Source organism: Mchenga conophoros, linkage group LG5 (genome assembly GCF_057382185.1).
Source record: "Mchenga conophoros isolate Kocher_MC1m ecotype Shallow Benthic linkage group LG5, M_conophoros_male_GT1.1, whole genome shotgun sequence".
NCBI lineage: Eukaryota > Metazoa > Chordata > Actinopteri > Cichliformes > Cichlidae > Mchenga > Mchenga conophoros.
The window spans coordinates 14098608-14120451 of NC_140530.1; the positions used below are offsets into that span (position 1 = coordinate 14098608).

General features: G+C 40.6%; 3 protein-coding genes across 7 annotated transcripts; all 3 read right to left on the reverse strand.

The window, feature by feature from the left end:
* Nucleotides 1-51: 51 nt before the first annotated feature.
* LOC146573960 (uncharacterized) lies at nt 52-2733 on the reverse strand. Of its 3 annotated transcripts, none has more exons than XM_085273469.1 (5): nt 1748-2733; nt 1029-1336; nt 904-951; nt 684-794; nt 52-577 (listed from the first exon to the last, which is right to left on the reverse strand). In XM_085273469.1, exons 1-5 carry the CDS (start codon nt 1865-1867, stop codon nt 484-486), a joined length of 681 nt encoding a protein of 226 aa, XP_085129595.1. In that variant the 5' UTR covers nt 1868-2733; the 3' UTR covers nt 52-483. The 3 variants fall into 3 exon arrangements, with proteins under 3 accessions (XP_085129595.1, XP_085129596.1, XP_085129594.1); XM_085273470.1 differs by having other exon boundaries at nt 52-574; nt 904-954; XM_085273468.1 differs by having other exon boundaries at nt 904-954.
* A 144-nt stretch (nt 2734-2877) lies between these two features.
* LOC146573961 (BOS complex subunit ncln) lies at nt 2878-10293 on the reverse strand. Of its 2 annotated transcripts, XR_014892452.1 has the most exons (17): nt 10157-10293; nt 8536-8698; nt 7718-7908; nt 7410-7554; nt 7178-7275; nt 6966-7043; nt 6754-6857; nt 6225-6313; nt 5972-6111; nt 5697-5875; nt 4398-4485; nt 4240-4278; nt 3746-3918; nt 3592-3645; nt 3418-3496; nt 3032-3232; nt 2878-2931 (listed from the first exon to the last, which is right to left on the reverse strand). XR_014892452.1 is itself a non-coding variant. In XM_085273467.1 (16 exons), the coding sequence occupies exons 2-16, from the start codon at nt 8669-8671 to the stop codon at nt 3176-3178; spliced, it is 1650 nt and encodes a 549-aa protein (XP_085129593.1). In that variant the 5' UTR covers nt 8672-8698; nt 10157-10293; the 3' UTR covers nt 2878-3175. The 2 variants fall into 2 exon arrangements, 1 of the variants encoding a protein (XP_085129593.1); XM_085273467.1 differs by having other exon boundaries at nt 2878-3232.
* A 282-nt stretch (nt 10294-10575) lies between these two features.
* fam219aa (family with sequence similarity 219 member Aa) lies at nt 10576-21819 on the reverse strand. 2 transcript variants are annotated; one of them, XM_085273472.1, is made up of 6 exons: nt 21528-21819; nt 17320-17416; nt 16651-16744; nt 15885-15965; nt 14227-14302; nt 10576-13789 (listed from the first exon to the last, which is right to left on the reverse strand). In XM_085273472.1, the coding sequence occupies exons 1-6, from the start codon at nt 21585-21587 to the stop codon at nt 13631-13633; spliced, it is 567 nt and encodes a 188-aa protein (XP_085129598.1). In that variant the 5' UTR covers nt 21588-21819; the 3' UTR covers nt 10576-13630. The 2 variants fall into 2 exon arrangements, with proteins under 2 accessions (XP_085129598.1, XP_085129599.1); XM_085273473.1 differs by having other exon boundaries at nt 14248-14302; nt 21528-21809.
* Between the last annotated feature and the right edge of the window lie 25 nt (nt 21820-21844).

Consider the following 21844-nt stretch of genomic DNA (forward strand, 5'->3'; position numbering starts at 1 on the left):
CACCAAAAAAGTGCAGTGTATACAGAAGTGAGGAGTTGATCCTTAGCAAAGTGAGGGTAATGCTTCCTTTATTTGCATCGATAGTGACACTCTTTCACTGCATTTGCTCTGGTAGTTGAAGACGGCATCATACTGTATCATTGTACTGATTCCCTTTTAATTGACACACGTTTTCCTCAGAAGATTAAAATTACAAAAACTCACGTACAGCACCTTAGGGCCTCAGAGCCTCATTTGATCTTCAAAATCATCCCATGAGAAGATCTTTGGTACCGATTGAGCACTTAACTGCAAAAGTTTCCTTGCATTACACAATGAGATAACAGCTGTGCTTGTACACTCTACATGATTCACTCTTACACCTTGTCTCACTGGGTTAATTAACAGAGAATTAAGGAAAAGTTAACAATTGCTGGAGAGTAGCCTCAGGCTCTCCATGGACCTCTTCGGGTCACCATCTTGGAAACCAGAGCTCTAATAATCCTAATAAAGGCTTTCAGACACAAACTCTGGGTGTATGATGTAGTGTCCAGCTTGGTAGGGCTTCACTACATGGAAGCAGCTGTAGCAACCACTGCTGAGGAACCAAAAGAGAGGAAAAGGACTATCAGCAGCTATTATTAAATGCACCAAAACAAAAATGGGGATATATTTCAATATATCACATTCGACTAAATAATCACCTGTTATCCCGGCTGCTGTTAGAACAGCACCTCTGGTATTTTGTCTGTACAAAGCTGCAAGGAGCTGCAGGAGTTTGGGCTCTTGTTTGAAGCGGAGCAGCTGTATTTTGCCTGTTCGAAAGATGAAAAAAAAAGTTTTTTAATAGAATTACTAGGTTATAAATCAATAATGTTCATCAGCCCTGAGACCATAAGAACAGGCCAAAGGTTATTTGCCTACCTGAGCTGCTGTGTTGAATGTGGATGGACATGCTTTTGATAACCAAGTCTGCTGCAAAGAGAATCACTCTAAATCACTGAGTATTTATCTCTGGTCTGTTGATGGAATATACAGAATATATTTACCTTTGTGGGCTCTTCAAAGCAGTGCTGAGGTGGATGTCAGTGCTCGGGGAAGGCTCGGTCAGTTGTAGTTTCTGCAGTTTATCAGCAGAGGGCATGGCTTGTACTGTTGATGGGTTGACAGGGGGCATGTGTTGTGTTTTGTCGGTTGTATTTAGATAGCTGTCAGAACAAGTTGCAACAGGACCGTGAAATGAAAAATGTCTGACAGGGGGGAAAAGAGGGCGGCTGAAGTCCACAGGGGGCAAGGGATGAAGAAGTGCATGGGTTGACCTATTGTTTGACTGAAGGCTCCTGGGAAACAGAAAGTCCTTGGGAGGCAAAGAACAAATGGGACACATACATGTAAATTTTCTTAACTCTATTCATCCTTGCATGAATAAATAAGCACGGAGAAATTCCTGCATAATAGTAGGATACAGCTGTTATGATTCACAGAAAAATGTGCCCAACCAGTCAATTAGTAGGACACTTTTTTTTAATATAGCCAAACAAAATACAATGCATAGAGCAGTAGGTATAATTGCCTCAGATAATCCTGTCTGCCTGAAATGAGCTATATTTTTCATATTTTCTGAATCACCCAGGGTGATATAGTATAACTTCTAATTTTGGAGACAAATTTGAAAAAAAGAATAAAGAAATTCCAAAATTTCCAACAGTCACTCCGGCCTTTCATTCACACAGATCACGTAGGCAGTATTGAAAGCTGTGTGTCTTACCGCCCGGGGCTGAGGGTTGTTCCTACGGTGGGCAGAGGTCGGTCGAAGTTGAGCTCTTTTCACTGTGCCTGGAGATCTGAACTGTTCATTGTACACTGTGATGTATAGTTGGGGAACCATCTTCACTGACTGCCTTACTTACTTTTCCACGGCTTACATCCAGATCAGCCTGCCTGAATGGAGCATGCAGCATCACTCACCTCCCCCTGACACCTGCTAACTCCACCCCTTCCCCGAAAACAGTGTACCTCCTCTTTGTATTACCTTTGTCTGTGTGTTTGTTTGTTTGTTTGTTTGGAAATATTGTCTAATATTTATGGGGGTTTATTATTCCTGGAGTGTGAATACCACCTATTTCACTGTCATATTTATATATTATTTATTCTATATTTATATAACAACATGACATTTCTCTTGCATCAGTAGTTATAAATTCTGCATGAAACCCTGTCAACCTCCAAACTGATAAAACTTTTTGTTTAACCTGGAGCTATTCTGATTAATGTACTCTGTTGGAAGGAAAGCAGATTAAGGGCATCCTTGCTGAAGCAGAAAAACTCTTTGTGCTACCTGAGCACTCGGCCACTAATCCTCCTTAGCTGCAAGCCCCCTGCAGAGACACACATACCTGGGGTCACAGCCCATGACCTATTTCCCTCCCAGGGGCCTTTACAAATAAGCCAACACCAATCTCCAACACTTCTGGCCGTTCGGCTGCCTCGTAGTTAAAATAAACTCAGCGCTATCAGATCAGCAGAAAAGGAGTGAAACAGCAGAGAAATGGGGCTTCTAAAAATCTTCACCACCACCACAACCACCACCACCCAGTGTCACCTCTGTTCACTGTCAGCTTGCCACATAAGCATTAATAATTTACCAAGCGCTGTAGGGTGCCTTTGTGTCTCCAGCGCTCTCACTGACTTATCTGTGACAGGAACTGGCTGTTCATCTAGTGAAGCGGTTGGGGCCTCGCTTGACAGCCATGTTAAGCCCAGTCAAATCCACGCGAACAGATGCAGAGCAGAGGATATGGGGAATCATAGTAATGATCTGGCAGGAGTGTCCTTCACAGGAGCTCAAATCAGATCCAGGGCTGTGCGTTCCCAGCTTTGATACAGTTTTCATACAGCTTGAAACAACTTCTTTATTTCGTTTCATTTTGTTTCAAACGGCACACTCGGAGCCTGTTAATGTAAGTAATTTTCACAGTTAAGTGACTTCAAGTGTAATGAAAGGTACAAACATCTTTTTTTTTAAAAACAAACAAACAAACAAAAAATTTACATTTCAAAGTAAATTCCCACTTTATATGAGATGCATGTGATCATGCAAAGAGGCTTCCTGCTGCACACCCGGCAAATGTCCAACATGTGCAGAGCTGACTTCAAAGCGCTTGTCATGGAGTCGGTGGTCGTAGTCGTAGTGGATTCAGTGGTGCTTAGTTTTAACTGCTGCTTTTAGTTTTGTGTAGAGAAAACCGAAATTCTGTTAAAAGAGAAAGAATAGGTTATTTTAAACTGGTAGTGCTTTTAGACTACGCAGAATGACGAATAAACAGTGCTGTAGCTGCACTGTCTACAGTTCCTTGTAAACAGTGTAGTTACATGGAAATATGGAATACAGTATGATTAGATAATATAATATGGACGTCAAAGAGTGCATTAACACACCTGGATTGCGTAGTAAACAATACCCAGGTAAGCAGCAATGCAGCCTCCCAGGAACAGATCAAAGGCTGCAGGCTTCACTCTGAATTAAAAAATGCACATTAGAGTTTTAATGGCTTATTAAATTTAACATATACACTAAAATTTAAAAACAGATATAATAATACCAATATCTACCTGTACATGACTATTGGTTGGCTCATTTGATCAAAGAAGGTAATATCAGGATCCCTGCAGGAAGAAATGTTGTTGATCATTATTATTGTTGTCGTGGTATGACCGATTGGATTGAAAAGATGTTCTTTCTACTCAGATAGCTGTATTTTTTTACCTCTTGTCCTGTCGGAAGGTGTGTCTGTGGACTTGCTGCAGATAGCGCTTGAATTCGTGCTCCAGTGAGTTGACCAGCAAGATATGACTGGGTTCCTTATCCAGCAGCTGAGTAGCCCGAGGGACTGATGTCAGGAAGGACATCAAACTGGAGATACGACTGTCCTGAATGTCCTGAATTACAGATTTGGATGTGGGTTTTGCAGAGGGGAAAAAAGAAATCACACAAAACTCAGCTTCTACTCTGCATGCATCAGTTCTTATGATTTAAAAAATAGACTCTGTTTAGACTTTTTCAGTTACATGTAGATATAAATCTTTAAGAAATGACATTAAAACATGTTTGAATAAATAACCTCAGTGATCCATCCCTAACCTTCAGATGATCATGAGGAATAAGCTGCTGAAAGACTCAAACACTGTGTCATGTCTCTAAACTAACACCAGAGGTCAGCACTTCTCTGTACATACCAATCAAAATAACTGGGAACTTACCAGCTGGCCCTTGAAAACTTGCACATCCTTTGGTGAACCCTTGTGAAAAATAAACACACAGTTATAACACATTAACATGGCTATTTTAAAGCAATGCTGACGTAATGAAAATTTTTTATTATATTTTCAGTATGCTGTGTTTTCATGCATTCAGTCACCTTGTCAGAGAGATTGTACATGTAGCGGGCCAGCGCTTCTGCTATGATGATGCCATTTCGCTTAAGTTTCCGGAAATCCACTTTTGACCTAGAGGTGATAGTCACATGAGTAAATATCTTTTAATGCCCTGTGAAAATACACTTGACTCAACAATCTGTTGGACAAAAACACAGTTTTGTATTTTTGCTTACGTACACCACCGCGGTGGATTTTAAATCAAACAATCAAGACGTGTTTGAAGTGCAGGCTTTCAACGTTGATTCAGAGGGTTTTACATGATAAAAATCTGCCTAGCTGAACTGTGAACAATGAGTTTTGCAGCATTTGGCTGAATCTAAGTAGAGAGTATAGCCCTGTACACTTCCAAATTCATCCTGCTGCTTACATAAGCAGTCACATCATCAATAAACAATAGTGACCCAGTCCCAACGTCTCCCACACGTGCCTATGCTATAACATTGACTCCACAATGTTTAACAGATGCTTCAGATTACGAGCTGTTTCTATCCATCTCTGCACTTCTCTCTTCCCATAATTCTGGGACAAGTTCGACTTTCATTCATCTGTCAAAAGACTTTTTTCCCACACAACTGGGTAGGCTCAGATGTTTCAGATGTTTTCTGACAAAGAGTAATCTGGCCTCCCTTTTCTTTATTATAACCAATGATTTTCACCCTCTGTACTTCCATCCCAAAGGCTTCTTTAGATTGTAGATTGATCCATGATCTATCTCCTCAAAAGGGTTCTTGACTTGGTTAGATATTGTGAAGTTGTCTTAACCATGGAAATAATTCTGTGATCATGTACTTTAGCTGCCTTTTTTGGTCTAACCAAACCACAGACCCACGCCTTTTTAAGAATATACTTGCGTTCTCTCTATGATAGTTAGTTCTGAATTTTTCAGCCTAATGATGGCTCCCCTCACCTCCACTGATATCGCTCTGAGTCTTATATTAAAAATTACAGTGAAACACTATAAACCAAATTGAACGCTTTGAGTCAAACTGAGATATTATATCTGCTTCATTAGTCATGAAATGCAAGGGAACAGTCCTCAGCTGGCTATGAGACTGCTTGTCAGTGTATTGTCTAATTAATTTTGAGCCTCTGAAACTGAAGGACTGGATATATAAATAAATGTCTGTCGGTGTAAACCTTTTGTAAAAGCTGAAAAGCTGACTTTATTCACACATTAATTCTTTTACTTAAAATACACTATTGTGGTGTACAGGGACAAACAACCTGGGCCTCAATGCTCTCAAATACTACTAATAATAATATCCATAAACAAAACTTGCATGGTGTCTAGCATAGAGCCACGAAGTTCAGATTTAGGATCTTCCAGATGAGACAGAGTGAAGCCCAGGATCCTGCGTAGGCTGTAGCGCTCATGCTCCCAGGCTACAGTAGACTCCACAAGATTGATCTTTTTATGAACCAACCCCACCTTCACCCAGGGAAATCTGGAGGAAACCACCTGGAGGGCAATTAAATAAGATATTTGCACAAATGACTAAGACTGATGAGATCTGGTTGCTTTTCTTGCACGTGTAGAAACAGCTCCGCTGGTTACCTCCTCCAGTTGTTGGATGAAAGACTGCATTGGCGTGTCGGGTTTAGGAGGGCGGGAGACGTGCATGTACAGCTCATCGCCGTTGGCCAGTGTATCCAAGCACAGGACAAATGCCACATTGTCATGGAGAAGGCTGGACTCTGGATGGAAAATATTTAGCTTTAAAAACCTGACATTTTGTGTTTTAATTCACATTAGCACATACAGCACACAGCCCACTCATGTTCAGTGAGTGGCAAAGCTGAAAACTCACCAGCGTGGTCCAAATTCTCTTCAATCCACCTCTTTGTTCCAAGGAAATTGTATTTTCCTCCTCCGGTCAAGGAGAACATTAAATTAAATCTAAAACACACACATACACACACAAAAAAAACAAAATTATTCAACAGCTTAACTTATTAACTATAACTGACCTGCACTGGCTGTTAGTTTTCCTCAAGGGTATTTCCGATCACTATCAGTCACTCAAAGCAACATCATTAGAGCCATGCAATTACAAAAGCTTTCACAGTCCAGCTGAGGTTACAATGAAAGCTAAGTTTGAAGATAGGTGTGGTCCCTGAGTAGTGAGTAACGAGGCCCTAATTTTCCTTTCCTGTTTTACTTTTCAGTGTATACTTCCTCCATACAGAATACAGTATCTTTATCCAGCAGCATATTATCTTGTTCAAAGACAGGCACAGCGGGAAAATTCATTGGAATTGCTGCGTGTTCATCTGCTTTGTAGAGACATTTATTAACTTTGCCTTTGCTTTGTAATCTTACAATGAATTGGAACTTACTGTGGTCTGGTTCTGGGACTACTGTAGAGTTTTTGGAAGAGACGGGCCAACTCAATTAGGATTGTGACACCACCGGCATTTGAGTCTGCTCCATAAGACAACCACTGTAAAATGCACACAAGCACATATCCATTTATGGTTCGAGCACAGTCTGATACTCTATCTGCTAAAATTTACACCTAATTTTAGAGGTGTTTTACGATTTGACTCACAGGGGCAAGCCCATAAGAGTCATAGTGGGCTGCGATGACTATAGTGGGTGCATCCTCTACTGCTCCTAGAAGAACTCCCTGAAATAAACATCCCCAGGCATATATCACAGAACCAAAGTGCATTTGCAAGCAGATTGAAAATTATTTAACTGATATTGGATGATCTAATCAATTTTATTCCTCTATGGGGAATTATTGGGTCCCAAACGCACCTCCAGTGTGATTATAGCATTGTCAGTGGTGGCCTTAATTGGGGCATTGTTGATCACTAAAATCTGAAAAGCTGTAGCCGTGACCATACTGCGGAGGACTGTCAACAAAAGAAGAAATGCACCAGAACCGTTAGTAATACCATACCATAACTTTCTTTTTAGTTTTCCCCGGGCATTAGTCCAAACAACCACCATTAAGCATTTGCATGTATCTCGTTGTTGTATCACTTACCTCTGACAAAAATGGATGATGTCCGGGTGGCTGCAGCCTGTTTCACCTCCTCATACATGCAGAGCAGCTGTTCATCCTCAGGTGCCACATACACTGGCATGAGGGTCTCCTTAAGCAAGGTCTCGCTTTCACTCACCATAAATGACTGAGAGACAAAATGCTTTACTTCAACCAAAGGGCAGAGAAACAATTGTAATCTTGATTAAGAGATTCTTAATATCTTCCTTATAATCCTGTTTTCTTCTGATTTCCTTAGTAATTGAGTGATGTGTCAATAACAGAATGAATGCTTTTAAGTATTATAATACCTCTACTGCATTGTGAGGGATACTGGAGATATTTTGGGGCAGCAGGATCAGGATGGCAGCTGCATTTTGTCGTTGGGCCTCAGAGTATTTTTCTGTAGTGAAGTCTTCCACCTTCATTATCACACAGCGGCGGGTTAACGACGGCTCTTCTGCTGAGCGTGCCTCCGCAACAACAATGGCTCCACGACAGCCTCGGCGGACGAGACAAGAGAAGGCAAATGATACATAAATACCAACTTGGGCAACATAGAAACTCTACTTTAAACGCAGCTTCCTCTTCCTGTTTTTTTACACAGAAAAAAAGCCTTTAGCAAACCAATCTGTTTCCAGTGGCAGTGACCACAAGCTCTCAGTGGTCAAGAAATATTAGTTCCCTCAGTCAGCTGTAATTTTTAGGTTAAAAAAAATCCTGTTGGAAGACCTTGCCTCGGCTTTCCAGCTAATCTGCACATTTTAAAAAAAATACACTGAAAATGGTTTCCTTAGAATTTGAAACATAATTTATGCTCAGAATAGGTTCTATATAATTATCCAGTTTTTCCTATATTCCTATAAAATGCTCTAAAATTGGTTACCAGATTTGTAGTGGTTTCATGAGCACCCAGGTTAAACTATAATTTGAGTTTAGCACAGACAAACTCTCTTCCTGGAACATACTGATTTCAAAATATCCTTTCAGCACCAAAGCTTGAATATGCATCATGTGGCACATTTAAGGTCAAACAAAAAACAAGCAAGACTTTAAATTTAGAAGCAATTTTATGCTACAGATTTGTCATTTTTCTTTTTTTATAATATATAGGTGTGTCTGAACTTACCATACTTATGCTGTCCCAGGTTGTACTGTTGCATCCTATAGGCAGTGAACTCATAGGACGACACGGCAGGGAGAGCGGAGCCATGCAGAGACTGCACGCAAAGCAGCAGTGCAATGGCAGCTGTGCTCTGCAACATGATGTGGCATCCAGTTGTGATCTCAGGCTAGGGAGGATGGTTAATGTTAGACTTCATAAGAGACCAGACTTCCTTCAGTGCTGTACAAAAGTCTGGAGCCACCCTTCATTTATTGCTTCCACGAAGCCAGGCGTTCTTGGAATTTTTATTTAAAGTGGTCTTTAGCAATAATTCTTCATGCTTTCTGAAGATCGTTAGACAGGGGCTTGTTTTTACTTATACTGAAACCAGTCCTTGTACCTGATTATTTTAAGAGCTAAGCCACTTAACACTAACATACAAATTGAACAAGTGGAGGAAAAGTGGAAGGCCTAAAAACTATCTAGAGCAGATGAACGCCATTTGGAAGTCATGTTCTTAAGAGATAAGATAATAATAATAATAATAATGGATTGGATTTATATAGCGCTTTTCAAGGCACCCAAAGCGCTTTACAATTCCATTATTCATTCACTCTCACATTCACACACACAAGATCCACTAAATCCACCTGACACAGAACTCAAGAGACGCATCAGTTGGCCTTCAGTTGGCCTACTGTTCACTGAATCCTCAACAGTGGAAGGATGGGTGTCAAGAAGCAATTTAGAATCCAGGGATGGGGAGAAAAGGCTGAGGTGTGCCAAATTATACAAGAACTGTGAGCAAAATCAGTGGCAATTGTAAATTTTTGGTTCAAATCATCATTAATATGTACAGATTTCTACCTGTAAGAGGTACAACAAGCCTACAGCTTAAATGGTGGAGGCTCTGTCATGCTTTCGGGCTCTTGTCAAAACTGATGGAATTATCAGTGCCGAAAAGTGTCATCAGATTTTGATCCACCATGCAATACCATTTGAAAAGCATTATGAGAATGATCTCAAACATACTCCCAATGCAGTAAAAGCATACCTGGAAAGAAAAACACAAAATGGCTCACTATTAATCATGGATTGGTTTCCCCAGAGCTTTGACCTCAATATTAACAACATCCAAAAAGAGCTTTGATTGCACTTCTAGGCCTGGAGAACTATTCCTGAAGATAACTCAAAGAAGAAGCCTGAAGAAGAGAATTCAGGCTGTATTGAAGAATAAAGGTGGTCATACCAAATATTAACTTTCAAGCTGGTTAGAATTGTATAAACTGTTTTTGCCTTTTAAACCGTATTTCCATTTATGTTTCCACATGTTAGATATAAAGAAATGAGGGGTGACACAAGACATTTGCACATTATATCTATTATAATATTTTGTGTTTAAATAAAGTCTTTGATAGGGCCAGCAGTGTAAGGCAGAACAGATAAGGGGACAGTAATCACCCTATTCACCACAGGTTTTACAAATACCATACAAGTTTCTAGATGGATGAAAATGAGGTATTCATCATCACCTACTAACCAGTATATGAATCTTAACCAGGAATTCCTTCGATAAGGAGCCCTTCTCTGTTCACAGTGACATTTCCGAACACAAAGTCAGTCACTAACAGAAAATGTTCCTTACCTGTCTTCCTGAAGTCTTTTCTCATGAGGCTTTCTTTCTTCCTTCCTCAACTTCGGTGTTACTCCTTCCACATGGACACATGCTACCGTTAACTCCTGGGATTCAAGGCATCTAGGTAAGCCACCATTCACCATCTGCTCCAGAGGGATCAACTCAAAGCTAATCACAAATGCCCAACCCCCTGCACTCACTACTCCATCAATCTATTGTTCCCTCCCTCCCCACCTTGCCCACCTTGGACGTAATGTCATATACTTCAGTAGGCAATCACCCATTACCAGCAGAGTCTCTGCAGGGAAGGCAAGGAAACTCTTCCAGCCAGTAGCTGTTTGTTTCATCTCCTGCAGGGAAAACTACCAGAGTCTAAAGAAGTTAAAGAATATAACTGGATATTACAGAGTCACACGGCACCATCAAAGTTGAGATATCTAATATTTATTTTTATTTTTTTTTGATATGTTGTACTATACACAGAACTTTAACACTATTAAAATCTAAATGGAACCTGTTCACAATCATCATAACAACAAATAAAAAGCTTCAGTCTGTGTATGAATTATTTCCCACATGTGAAAGTAAACAAAAAACACACAACTGCAAATAAATAGCATCAATTACAAGAAATTACCCTAAACTCAAGTCAGTGAAGAAGTCAGCTACACCTTAATTTATACATCAGCCACAAGTATTGCAATCGGTAGAAGATAATTGTGATGACTTGTGTGAAAATCCATTAGGATGATGTTAATGGTGGAAAAAAAAATACAGCTCCACAGTCACACGCAATCACTTCCTCATCATATATGCTAACTGTGCATCCACCTACTAGCTACACTGGTGACATTTTAAATTACCTACTGTGCTGTTGATGGACTTTTCTACTTTTTGCACATGATTTTATTGTCTAAACACATGGCACCTTTTTGCAAAATGTAAACTATTTTTAGTGTGCACTTTTCTAAATCAAATGCTGCAGGAACACTGAGGTTCTATCAGGGATAAAAGGGAAATAAGCAATATTTTCTGAATTGTTAATTCAGATAAATAGTTTTTTAGTTATCTCTATCCAATCAACTTTTAGTTGTTTTATGCTATAAATACGGTACTACTTCCTTATATATAGTACAGTGCAAAGGTTCATCTCTTGATGACAACCACTACAAACTTAAACGTAAACAACAAAAAGCAAAAGCAAGATCACAAAGCAAGAGTCCTTTAGGAGGTAAACATTACACACTGTATCTCCAATCGCATCAATCTTTTAGATCTTGATTGTTACTGGTGCTTTTTGTAGTCTTTCATTATCATAACAGAAAAACATAAAAGAAATCAACACATTATCAGCTTTGACAGAACCCCCAGAAACACAGCCGCACATCAAAATGAGGCTCTGCACCGTAGATGCGCAGTATTTGTAACTCCTTGAATATTCGTCAGTACTTCTTGTTACTATACACTGCAATTGAATGTAAAGTGCACACAGACTCACATGTACGTTATCAGCTACGTTTCATTCAAGCTGTAGAGCTCATCGATTTTGAAATTATTTTAAAGAGATGGTGTCTCTGAATGCTTCATGATCATGAACAGTGGTACACTTCTAAAAGCTCATTACTTGAATTTTTCTGAAGCAGCTGGCGCGACCTTACATGATCATTTCTTTTGGAGTCGATTCACGTTCAAGTGACTTTTACCATCAACCAAAAAATAAATGTTGTCTGCAGAGTTCTGCCAATCTCAGAGTAATAAAATCATTAAAAAGAAAGAAGGAAAACAAAGAATGCTCTTTCAGTACATTTAAACAACAAATAATAATAATGGATTGCATTTATATAGCACTTTTCAGGGCCCTCAAAGCGCTGTACAATTCTACTATTCATTCACTCTCACATTCATACACTGGTGGAGGCAAGCTACAGTTGTAGCCACAGCTGCCCTGGGGCAGACTGACAGAGGCGAGGCTGCCATATCGCGCCATCGGTCCCTCTGGCCATCACCAGCAGGCGGTAGGTGAAGTGTCTTCCCCAAGGACACAACGACCGAGACTGTCCGAGCCGGGGCTCGAACCGGCAACCTTCCGGTTACATGACGAACTGCCAACTCTTTGAGCCACGATCGCCCCACAAATAAACAGTTTCTATAGAACCTGAAAATAGTGAATGGCATAAAGCACTGTCAACATATGCTACACTTACAGATCCTGTCCCCACATCAATGAGTTCTATTGTTACTCAAGTAATATGCACTCGTTTCATACCTTACAAAAAAAACGTAAAAATGAAAAGGGATGGCATGTTAATGTTCCTATCTAAAAAAAGAAGAAGAATGACGGGAAAATATAAGATTAAAAAAAGAAAATCAGCATCCAAGCATTATGAGATCACTTCAACATGCTTCAGAACCCTGTATGTGTGACCAACACTACATCCCTACCAATGTATTTCCCATTTCCAAGCCCTTCTCTTTCTACTACTTTCCTAAGTTTATGTGAACCGTCACCTAGGGAGGCTAATGCAGACAAACACACTTTAAGTACACATTTACTCGCTGAGCTGACACTATATGGTTTCACTAGATTTACTGATATTACAGTATGTGAACCTAAATGAGATTAACTATGTTTCTGAAAGCACATTAATGTCTCCTCAGCACAAGGATGTGCTAAGGGCTCAATAAAAACGGATAAATTATCTGCACAGGCTGGTCATCTGGGCACAGTGTTAACAGGCAACATGCATTTTTCTGCTAAATATAAAACAACGGCCCAGTACAATCTTTGTGTTAAAGATAAACATGTAAAAGAAAAAATAAATAAAAAGAAAGGAATCTGGATTACTACTTTATTATAGCATTAGTGTTTTATCGGCAGCTGGATGATTTAGCACGGTGTTCCTGGGCTTAATCGCACACATCATGTTTGACACATATATACACAGGAAGACAAAGCAGACTGGCTGAAAGAAAAGAAAAAGAAAAACAATGGCCACTACAAAGCTTCCGATCTCTTCTTGTCCTTTGTGTACATCAGTAGAAGAAGTCATCTGCTTGGATGGGCAGATGACGCGGTAATAACAACCTGTCACCATCACACGTATTTGGTTGAGCTCCTGTCATTTTACAGTTTTTTTTCTTCACCAGCGTTGCACCATCGCGGTCTGTTTAAGCCAGAAAATCCACAAGCATGAGATGGAAGTTCAAACAAAGTCGTGTGTTTCTCTTAGAGGTAATGTTTCTGCCATCAGTCGAGTCCCTTTTGAACCAACAATGCAGAAGTAAGATGCACAGATCCTACCATAGGAGGAACATGCACAGATACTGTACATATTCAATTTTCGCATTTATAAACCCTTGGTTGTTGTTTTTTTCCCTTTGTGCCTTTGCCAGCCTTTAATTTTTCTTCCTCTGTTGCCACTCTGGTCAGTTGTTGGCCTCAGTACAGGTGGCATGGAGGAGACTGTGTAGGTGGGGTTAGTGCTACTGGATTTGACAGGCTGTGGAGGGAGCAGCCTGGCAGCACATACAAGTGGGGTTGACTGCTTTAGGAGGGATCAGATCCAGATCCTCATCATCAGGAATCTCATCAAGTCGGTAACCGTCCTTCAGGAGCTGGATGTTCAAGTCCTGGTTGATCTGCTGTGAAACCCGAAGAAACAAGTATCAGGCATCAACTTTCTATGCTGATTCTAGAAATATATAGCATAGATCAATAGAGAGAAAATAAATCTTTGTAGTCTAAATTAATAAAAAGACACACAAAGCAGAAATATAGCAGAGTACAGAGAACTTACTAATGTAATGGCTTGAGTCAAGAACCCCAAAAATATAAATAATTTATATATTTATTCTACTCTAAGTGGAAGAAATGAAAAGGAACAAATCTATCCGGATGACAATTATGGAGAAGTCATTACAGGTGAGTGTGAGTGAAAGATCGAAGACGCCAGTGTACACTTGAATGGACGCACATACGCACAGACATCTGGTGTGACAAAGGAAGTGTGTGATCACATGGCGGTTTTCGTGATTTCACCACACGATGCTGTGAAACAATATAATATGTGTATAAATACCTGGTCCCTCAGACATCTCACCTCGGCTGAGGAATATCCTGATGAGGAGTATCTGGACATGTCAAAGTCATCGTCACTGCAAGACACGACATCAGTGGTTAGACATTAAAAATGGGGTGGGGGGGCGTCGATGAAACAGTAAGTTGTAGTGATAATGAAATAGTCGGAATTGAAGCCGGTCGCAGCAGTTGCAGTAACAAAACAAAACTCAGTCTACTGATTCATGACTGCCCGTATCACATTTACAGCCTCTATTGGGGTTATTTATTCTCCAGATAAAGATATTTAAATTTTAAGACTTGCAAACCTCCACAGTTCCACTAGAAACTCAGAAGCTATTATCCAGCATAATGCATGCAGTTTACACTACCTGAGCAGCACTTCTCTTTGAAAAGGGATTATATTAATTAAAGGTGTTATATTCATCTTTCAAAGAAAATCTGAATGTAACCTTTGAAGGGAAACACAAAGTGGTGAAATTTCCAAACTACTGGACCTCACAGAAACATTTTTTCCTACCGTAGTTTCATGTTAAACACTCTTAGTTAAGACAAAGCTGTCGTAAATCGCTTATTACAGCCTGATGAATGTCACTCATGCACGATGAGATATGCGCTCATGAGATCTGATCATTAGCATAACCAACGCCTCCATAACTACTCTATATTTAGCAGAGTCAGTGGAGGCTTTAGAGGACCAGAAACTATTAAAAATGTGTGTTTGATCAGGGCTGTAGTGAGAAAAAGGAACTAAAAGTGTTAATTAGAATGTGATACAACATCTTTGGTAAGTGGTCCGTGACTAACATGAAATTTATCAAATGACGGAGATAAGAAATAACAGAATATTATAGCCTGCATTAGGTTGTGTTAAAGTGTTGAGTGATGCTGGACAAACAACAGCAGAACGACTGTGAGGCATTTGGCTGAGAGACTTTTAGGAAAAATGACTGTATCATGTATGTGGCAATGAAAAAATATGTAATTAAAAATAGTAAATTAAATTTTCTTTCATTTCTGTATCATATTTAAGCTCAAAATGTATTCAGACAAAGGTTTTGTCTATTTTTGTCCTGTTGCCTTCGTAGAGAAAGATGATATAGAGATATAGAGAGAGTAAAACGGGGAGACATTGAGTGAAGGACGTGTACATGAATCTAAAATGTGAACAATGAACAAATGGGCATCCCGCGAGGCTATGAGTCAGAGAAAGCTTGTCAGACAGAGTATATGATGCAATACATGATGTAAGCTTTGTTGGCTATCAGAGAGCTCATTTTACAAGAGCGGGTTTGCCACATGTAGCAACACAAGGGGGTGCGAAGGGTGGGACTCATCTGTGTCAAATACTGTCCTGCTGGCACAGGGTGGATGTGAGCGCTCTCTTTGAGCTGCTTTTGCCTGTCCAAATCCTCACCCCGCTATCCTCTAATCCGGAGCCCTGGGAGAGGCTTTGCCCCTTTTTAGGATACCGGCTGTTAGGGACTCTCTCAAGTTACTCTTTGGATTAATATGCCGACGTGACAGAGAAAGGCCTACAAAAAATACAAGTTCTACAAGGCAGTTGTATTTTTAGCTCATCTGCACTCTTCCTAAAAATCTGTCTGTAAAAAAAAATGATTTTAATTAAGTCGACGTGACAACATGTACGGTACCTACCTGTCTGTGTCCAGCGCTACCAGAGGCTTCTCATCTGGGCTCTGGTCTAAGGAGGAGTAGCCTTTGTTTGGCACCACCAGCCTTCAAAAGAGAATGGAGAAGAGCACACTTCCATATTAGAAGTAAACTTAAAAAAGCAATCAGCACATGTCCTTCACATTTGTGAAGAAATCTAACACAACATTACCTGCAATACCTGCAAATGTAAAAGTCATAGAATCAAATAACAGCATTTGATATTTGTGATATGTATGCCATCCATCCACCATCCATTCCATTCATTTCCCCCTAAAAAGAGGCTAATCTGTAGCTTTCCAACTGCAGGCAGTGCCAGATTATCTTTCTGCCTGAGAGAATGTGGGTTAAGATCAGTGGGTAGCCTTTCTTATAGTTCCACTAATCCACCAGGGAGTGGGATTAAACAGATGCGACAGTAATACTGCGGGTTGCACTTGTTTCACTCACAATGTTTTAACACTTGTATCAGCCTTCCCACTCACAAACCACCAAATTTGCCTTTGCTAAAAAGCCCAATTGCATTCTGCTATAGCATTAAGGAGTCTGATGGCATCCAAAGCAGCCCTGCAGCAAATAAAGCCTTTTCAGAGGACGCACAGTCCTCATGTTTTGCATTTCAGGAGCTTTGAGCTTCAGACCTGAATGGGGAACTGAAGATAGAAAAAAATGCTAATGAGCGCAAAGTGTAACATTTGTGGCTGAGCGGGTCAGAATAACAGAGAAACAAACAGGCAGTGGAAGCCGCTACCTTGTCCTGGCATTCTTCTTGGGTTGTTGATTGACAGGACTTCCCACGGTGCCATTCTTCACCGATCCCTTCCTGGCAAGGTCCCTCTGTTTCTCTGGGCAACCACAGGATGCGAGGTCATCAGTAAATGCACCAATTAAGCTAAAAACACTGGCATTGTTCCTTGACTGTTTTTTTTTTTTTTTTTAAATCGAGTTTCCTGTTTTCATGTCAAAATTGCTTTATCCAAATGCAGCCTATATAATACAGTATGCCACAGTGTAGCGAACCAAGGCTACTGTGCGGTGCAAGGTCATTTTAATATGGCATCTATTAGGACTGTCCCATATCAGCCAAGTTTTGATTGGTTGTTTAGCCACAAAAAAAGAAAAAAACATCAAGGTCAACAAGAAGAAGTGGCAACACACACAGCATCCGTTAGACAGCTGGTCTCTGAAGTTATTAGACAGTAAGAAAGACTGAAAATAATAAGGAAAATAATTTCATTGACATCCAGTATAGATAAGAAATATCACATGGTGCTTGATGTTTACGGCCTCATGTTGACTTTGGATGACACAGCAAAGCAAACCTGCATACTGTGGTATCCCACAGCAAAGGTAATTGATTTCTAAATGATAAACATGAAGACATGTCATGCATTGATTTGCGGTGTGTTGACTACAATACCTATTTGGACCTGCAGCGGCGAGGGTTTGTAGTTCATGGCCACACTTTCTCCCTTAGTGTCAGGCTCTGCCTCTGAGGTGGAAGATGCTGCGGGGTCCTAGAGAAAAAGAAAGATGTGTTAGGTTGTGTTTCTTTATTTATGACTGGCATTTAACTCTTTACTGTAGAGGTATGTGAGACTGAACAAAGTCCAGTCAACTCACTCAGACGAGAGTGATTGTCTGATTTATTACTAACCAACAAAGCTGGCAAATCAGCCTGCTTTAGAACCTACTCGGGTAAAGCACCCTGGAAAGTTTCCTGCAGCCTTCTATCGCTGCTTGGATTGCAGCATCAATAGGCTTGAGTGTTCGGCCTATGTTAGCAGCTCTCTCTTTCATGTGTGAGCAAGTGGTGATTGCATGGGGAGTTGGCTGTGGGAGAACAGAGGGGGTTGCTGTTGAAGCCACGCTTTCGCCAGATTGAGAGAGGGGAGGTAGGCCGCACTTGGCCTCCTCTCCTCACAGAGCTGCACATTATGTTGATCCCACAGGCCTCCCCTTGTTGCGCTGTGTGGGACTCAGTGGGCCACATGAACGAAGGCTACCAGGCATTTGGCTTTCGATAACTTTGAATACTCTCCAGAGAAACGGGTGCTATATTTAAAAAAGGCTTTAAGCAAATAAATATCTGGAGCTGAAATTTGACACTTTAAGTTAAAAAATTCATACCAGTGGTGTATCTGAAATAGCGTATGCTCCCTGTCTGAATATGCTATGACAATTTAAAATGAATAAGTAGTGGTGGATGGCTAAAACACTTACAGTACTATACCAGTTCAGGTCAATTCTAAAAGACAAATAGAGCTGATCTGTAATCATTTAGCAGAGACAGTAAATAGATTACTGTTCCTCTCGGAGAGGACATGATGCTGCGTTTTGCAATTGTAAAGAATGCAAACCAGAACCGCACCAAAATGTAATGGGTTAATATTTTTAGAATTGCTGAATAATAAAAGAGATGCTTTGCAGTTACATATCAGTCTGTTTATGGGTGAAAAAAGCTGAGTAAGCAGACAGTGCTGGCAATTATGTAACATTAGATAAGATAAACCTATTGTGCCTCATTTAAGGAGCACAGTATTCATCTACAAATTATATACAGCCAACAGTTTTGCATTTACAGTAAACACGTCTGCATTTTATTTATATATTATGCACTCTGTGCCAGTTGGACATGTAGAGCTCCAAGGACAGTAGAGCAAAGTCGATGATCTTCTGTGCTGTGTTGACGACTCTCTGGATTGCTGTCTTTTCCTGAGCAGTGCAGCTGGCAAACCTCACTGGGATGTAGCATGCCAGTGCACTTTCAATAGAGCATCTACAGAAAGACAAACAGCAGCTCTGTCCTCTGACAAGTTACAATTATGACCTCAAGAAAAAGATAAGCTGAAAGATAAAAAGCTATTTTCAACAAGTGACCCATAGCAGGTAGCTCTGCATGTTTGATTGAGGAGTTTTTACACTGGATGCCCTTCCTGACACAACTCCAAAGGGGATTTGTGTCTCCTCCCAGGATCAAACCAGGGATCTTTCACATATTAGACAAATGTGAAACAAGTGCAGCCCAATGTGCTATGGAGCCACCCGCAATGTATGTTAGATCCAAATTCCAAACAACTGTAAAACAGAGTAGTTTGTGTGTGCATTTTCAGCAGCGCAACCATTAAAACAAAAAACAAAAAATCATGAAAACTGCAATACTGGATACGATACACACATTAAAGGAGGTTGTGAAATCACAGCACACAGATGAGGTATTCCCACCATAACAAGCACAAATATCTTCTGTTCTGTGACAGGCCCGTCCCTTAGAACCTCAGGCTTACCCACCGGATTTTTACTTTGCTTCTTCGTGCTTTCCTTCCACTACAGAAAGATGCTGTGATGTTGTACGGTCACACCGCCTGTCAAATAAATCCTTTTGAAAATTTTCAGCAGAGCCTGCCAGTGAATAATGAATAGGATTCGGTATTAAGCTGTTTGTGACAGAAATTCCTGCCACTTCTTAAAAAATAGGACAGCACAATTACAGACGGCAAGTAGCAGGTACCCACGATAAGCAAGTTAAAACAGGCCCTGGAATATGACAACCCAGAACACCTTGTATTAGGTAGAAAGTTGGCCCAAAGAATTGAATTTAACATTTCCAAACCCAAATGATAATCAAGTCATTGTGGAGGATATTAGGTGGCAATGAGATGCAATGAGATGAGATTAAATTGAACTAGACCTTATAAAACATGCATTAAGAGCATAGATATTCCCCAAAGACCCTGTATTGACTGCTGACAACTACTGATGAAAGATCAAAGGATGATCTATGACACTTGGGGCATTATATTTATTTATATGTATGACAATAAAACATGGGCCATCGGCCTGACCTTCATCGTGCATTCGCATACACATTCATTCACTCTGTCGTCCTGCTTGCAACCTCTTTTCTACCTGTGATGATGAAGTGCCACAAGGTTGCTGACACGGCATAAGCACCAAGCGATTGCTAGGATTATGCATCACGGCCATCCACTAGCCAATAGCAGCTAAGACTGATACATCAGGTGGCCTTTAAAACAACTGAATGCTTTCCTTATGCAAGGCAGTGATGACTATATTGCTGTCTCAGTGCGTTGCAGGGAAATCTTCCATAAATAGATGTAGCCTACAGTAATCACTGTCAGATGTTCTTGTGCTGAAGAGCATAAAAGGGAAGTTCTCAGGGAAGTTGCTTTTTTTTCCCACTGAAAGAAAAAATATCATATAGAAAAGGAATTAAACGGCTCAAACTTGAGTATTAATCTGATTTATTTGTGTGAAACAGAGTCCTGACAAAGAGGCAGGTGCCATGAGCATTCAAGCATCCCATTCACAATGAAGTTATTAGCATTAAAATGCACGGCCATATGTGGCTCAGTGGCTGAGATCGTGAGCTGAACTATAAAATAATATTTTTAAACCCACATCGCCTTTTACAGTTGAAAGATGAAAAGGAATACACAATGTGATTTCAAGACTTTTAGGGCACGTGCTGACCAACGCCACTGTATGCACAGCCTAAGCAGGGCCATCTCTGATTCAGCTTCACAAGGAAACCTCTCTGGATCAAACACGAGTGCAGACGGATCTGATCTTAACACAGCAAGGTGATCGCTGCTGCACAAAGCAAACGAGACTTTGTGAGGGAAGCCTGTTCTTGTGTGATTTCCTCAGGGGTAGTAAGGCTGGAAAAGCACGGGTATAATGTGAACAGTATGACTTGGAGCACTGCTTTTGCCTAACCCCCTGAGGCAAACGCTTAAAAAGAAAAAAAAAAAGAAAAAAGGGCAGCTGTTTGAGGCTGCTTTGTTTCACATGTGAAGAAGAAGGCTTCTGTGTTAGTAATATCTGGCAGTGATGTACTGTTGATATAAAAGCACTTAAAAATGAACGCAAAACTGAACGCAGGGAATGAGGCCAGTTGTTCAATTTGTCAATAGTGACCACGACTTATTTCAAATCTAGAGAGAGAGAAACATTATAAGCAGAAGGAAACGGTAATGACGTAAGTTGCGGGTGCTGAAGTAAATCCATTTCAATTTTTTCTGACAGGTCTCGAAACTTGTCAGTGGGTAAAATATGCAGGGACTATCCTCTTACTTTGGGCCTGCTCGAGCCAACTATTACCACACTTCAGTCCGCAGTATGGGTATTCACGCCATTTGGACTCACCCATCCCGACCCAAATAAGACGTCACCAAATGACGAAATGTGAAAACAGTGAGCTGTGTCAGCTATTGATGTAAACAAGCGCATACTGACGTGAATTTGAAAGAATCACGATTTCTGCAAAGTGCGCAGTTTAATTGCTTTGAGAAAAAAAGTAACGGCTTGTTCATCTATCAGTTATTACATGTAATGCTAATATATTTATCGTACAGAGAAGCCAACAGACGCGTTCCTTTCCTTTCCATCTATAGATGGTCGATTTACACCCATCCCACAGAGCCAGCTTGTCCCAGAGCTCCAAATTTTTATCGGCTAGCTCAGAGGCAGATTACATGACACGGCTATCACTATAAAACCACACAGGCGACACTAAAACTTGCCCTTTTGCCTACATTATAAACTGATTTGCATGAGATTTGTATTTTGTTTTTTGGGTGGGGGGATTTGTCTTTCGTCTCTTACCAGAGGCTGTGTCTCTCCGTTAACTGGAGGCACTTGGAACCTGTCGATTTCTTCCATCATTTTGCCAAAGCGTCGCAGAAAACGATGCAGGGGTTTAAGCTGTACGTCGAATGTACTCGAACTATGCCAGGTTTATGGTGGTCGGCAGTCGGCATCCTTCGTTAATCAGCATGATAGCTGCTCGTTTTCTTCCATCCTGACAGAGGTGACTCGACAGCAAAACAGCAGTACCGCCCCACTTCCGGGTCTATAAATTATTCAGGCAAAAACCGTCCAATCAGAGATGAGATCCCCACTGGAACTGCGCCGTGAACCAA

Bases quoted from the DNA above. Each gene is read 5' to 3' on its own strand.
- fam219aa (XM_085273472.1), bottom strand. From the start codon at position 21,587: ATGATGGAAGAAATCGACAGGTTCCAAGTGCCTCCAGTTAACGGAGAG. The intron at 17,417-21,527 runs GTAAGAGACGAA...CTTTTTCTCTAG, and splicing joins ACGGAGAGACACAGCCTCTG to GACCCCGCAGCATCTTCCAC. The intron at 15,966-16,650 runs GTAGCGGCTTCC...TCTCTTTTGAAG, and splicing joins AAGAAGAATGCCAGGACAAG to GCTGGTGGTGCCAAACAAAG.
- LOC146573960 (XM_085273468.1), bottom strand. From the start codon at position 1,867: ATGGTTCCCCAACTATACATCACAGTGTACAATGAACAGTTCAGATCT. The intron at 1,337-1,747 runs GTAAGACACACA...TTGCCTCCCAAG, and splicing joins ACAACCCTCAGCCCCGGGCG to GACTTTCTGTTTCCCAGGAG. The intron at 795-903 runs GTAGGCAAATAA...TCTTTCGAACAG, and splicing joins CATTCAACACAGCAGCTCAG to GCAAAATACAGCTGCTCCGC.
- LOC146573961 (XM_085273467.1), bottom strand. From the start codon at position 8,671: ATGTTGCAGAGCACAGCTGCCATTGCACTGCTGCTTTGCGTGCAGTCT. The intron at 7,276-7,409 runs GTAAGTGATACA...TTTTGTTGACAG, and splicing joins ATCATCCATTTTTGTCAGAG to TCCTCCGCAGTATGGTCACG. The intron at 5,876-5,971 runs GTAACCAGCGGA...ATTGCCCTCCAG, and splicing joins TCATCCAACAACTGGAGGAG to GTGGTTTCCTCCAGATTTCC.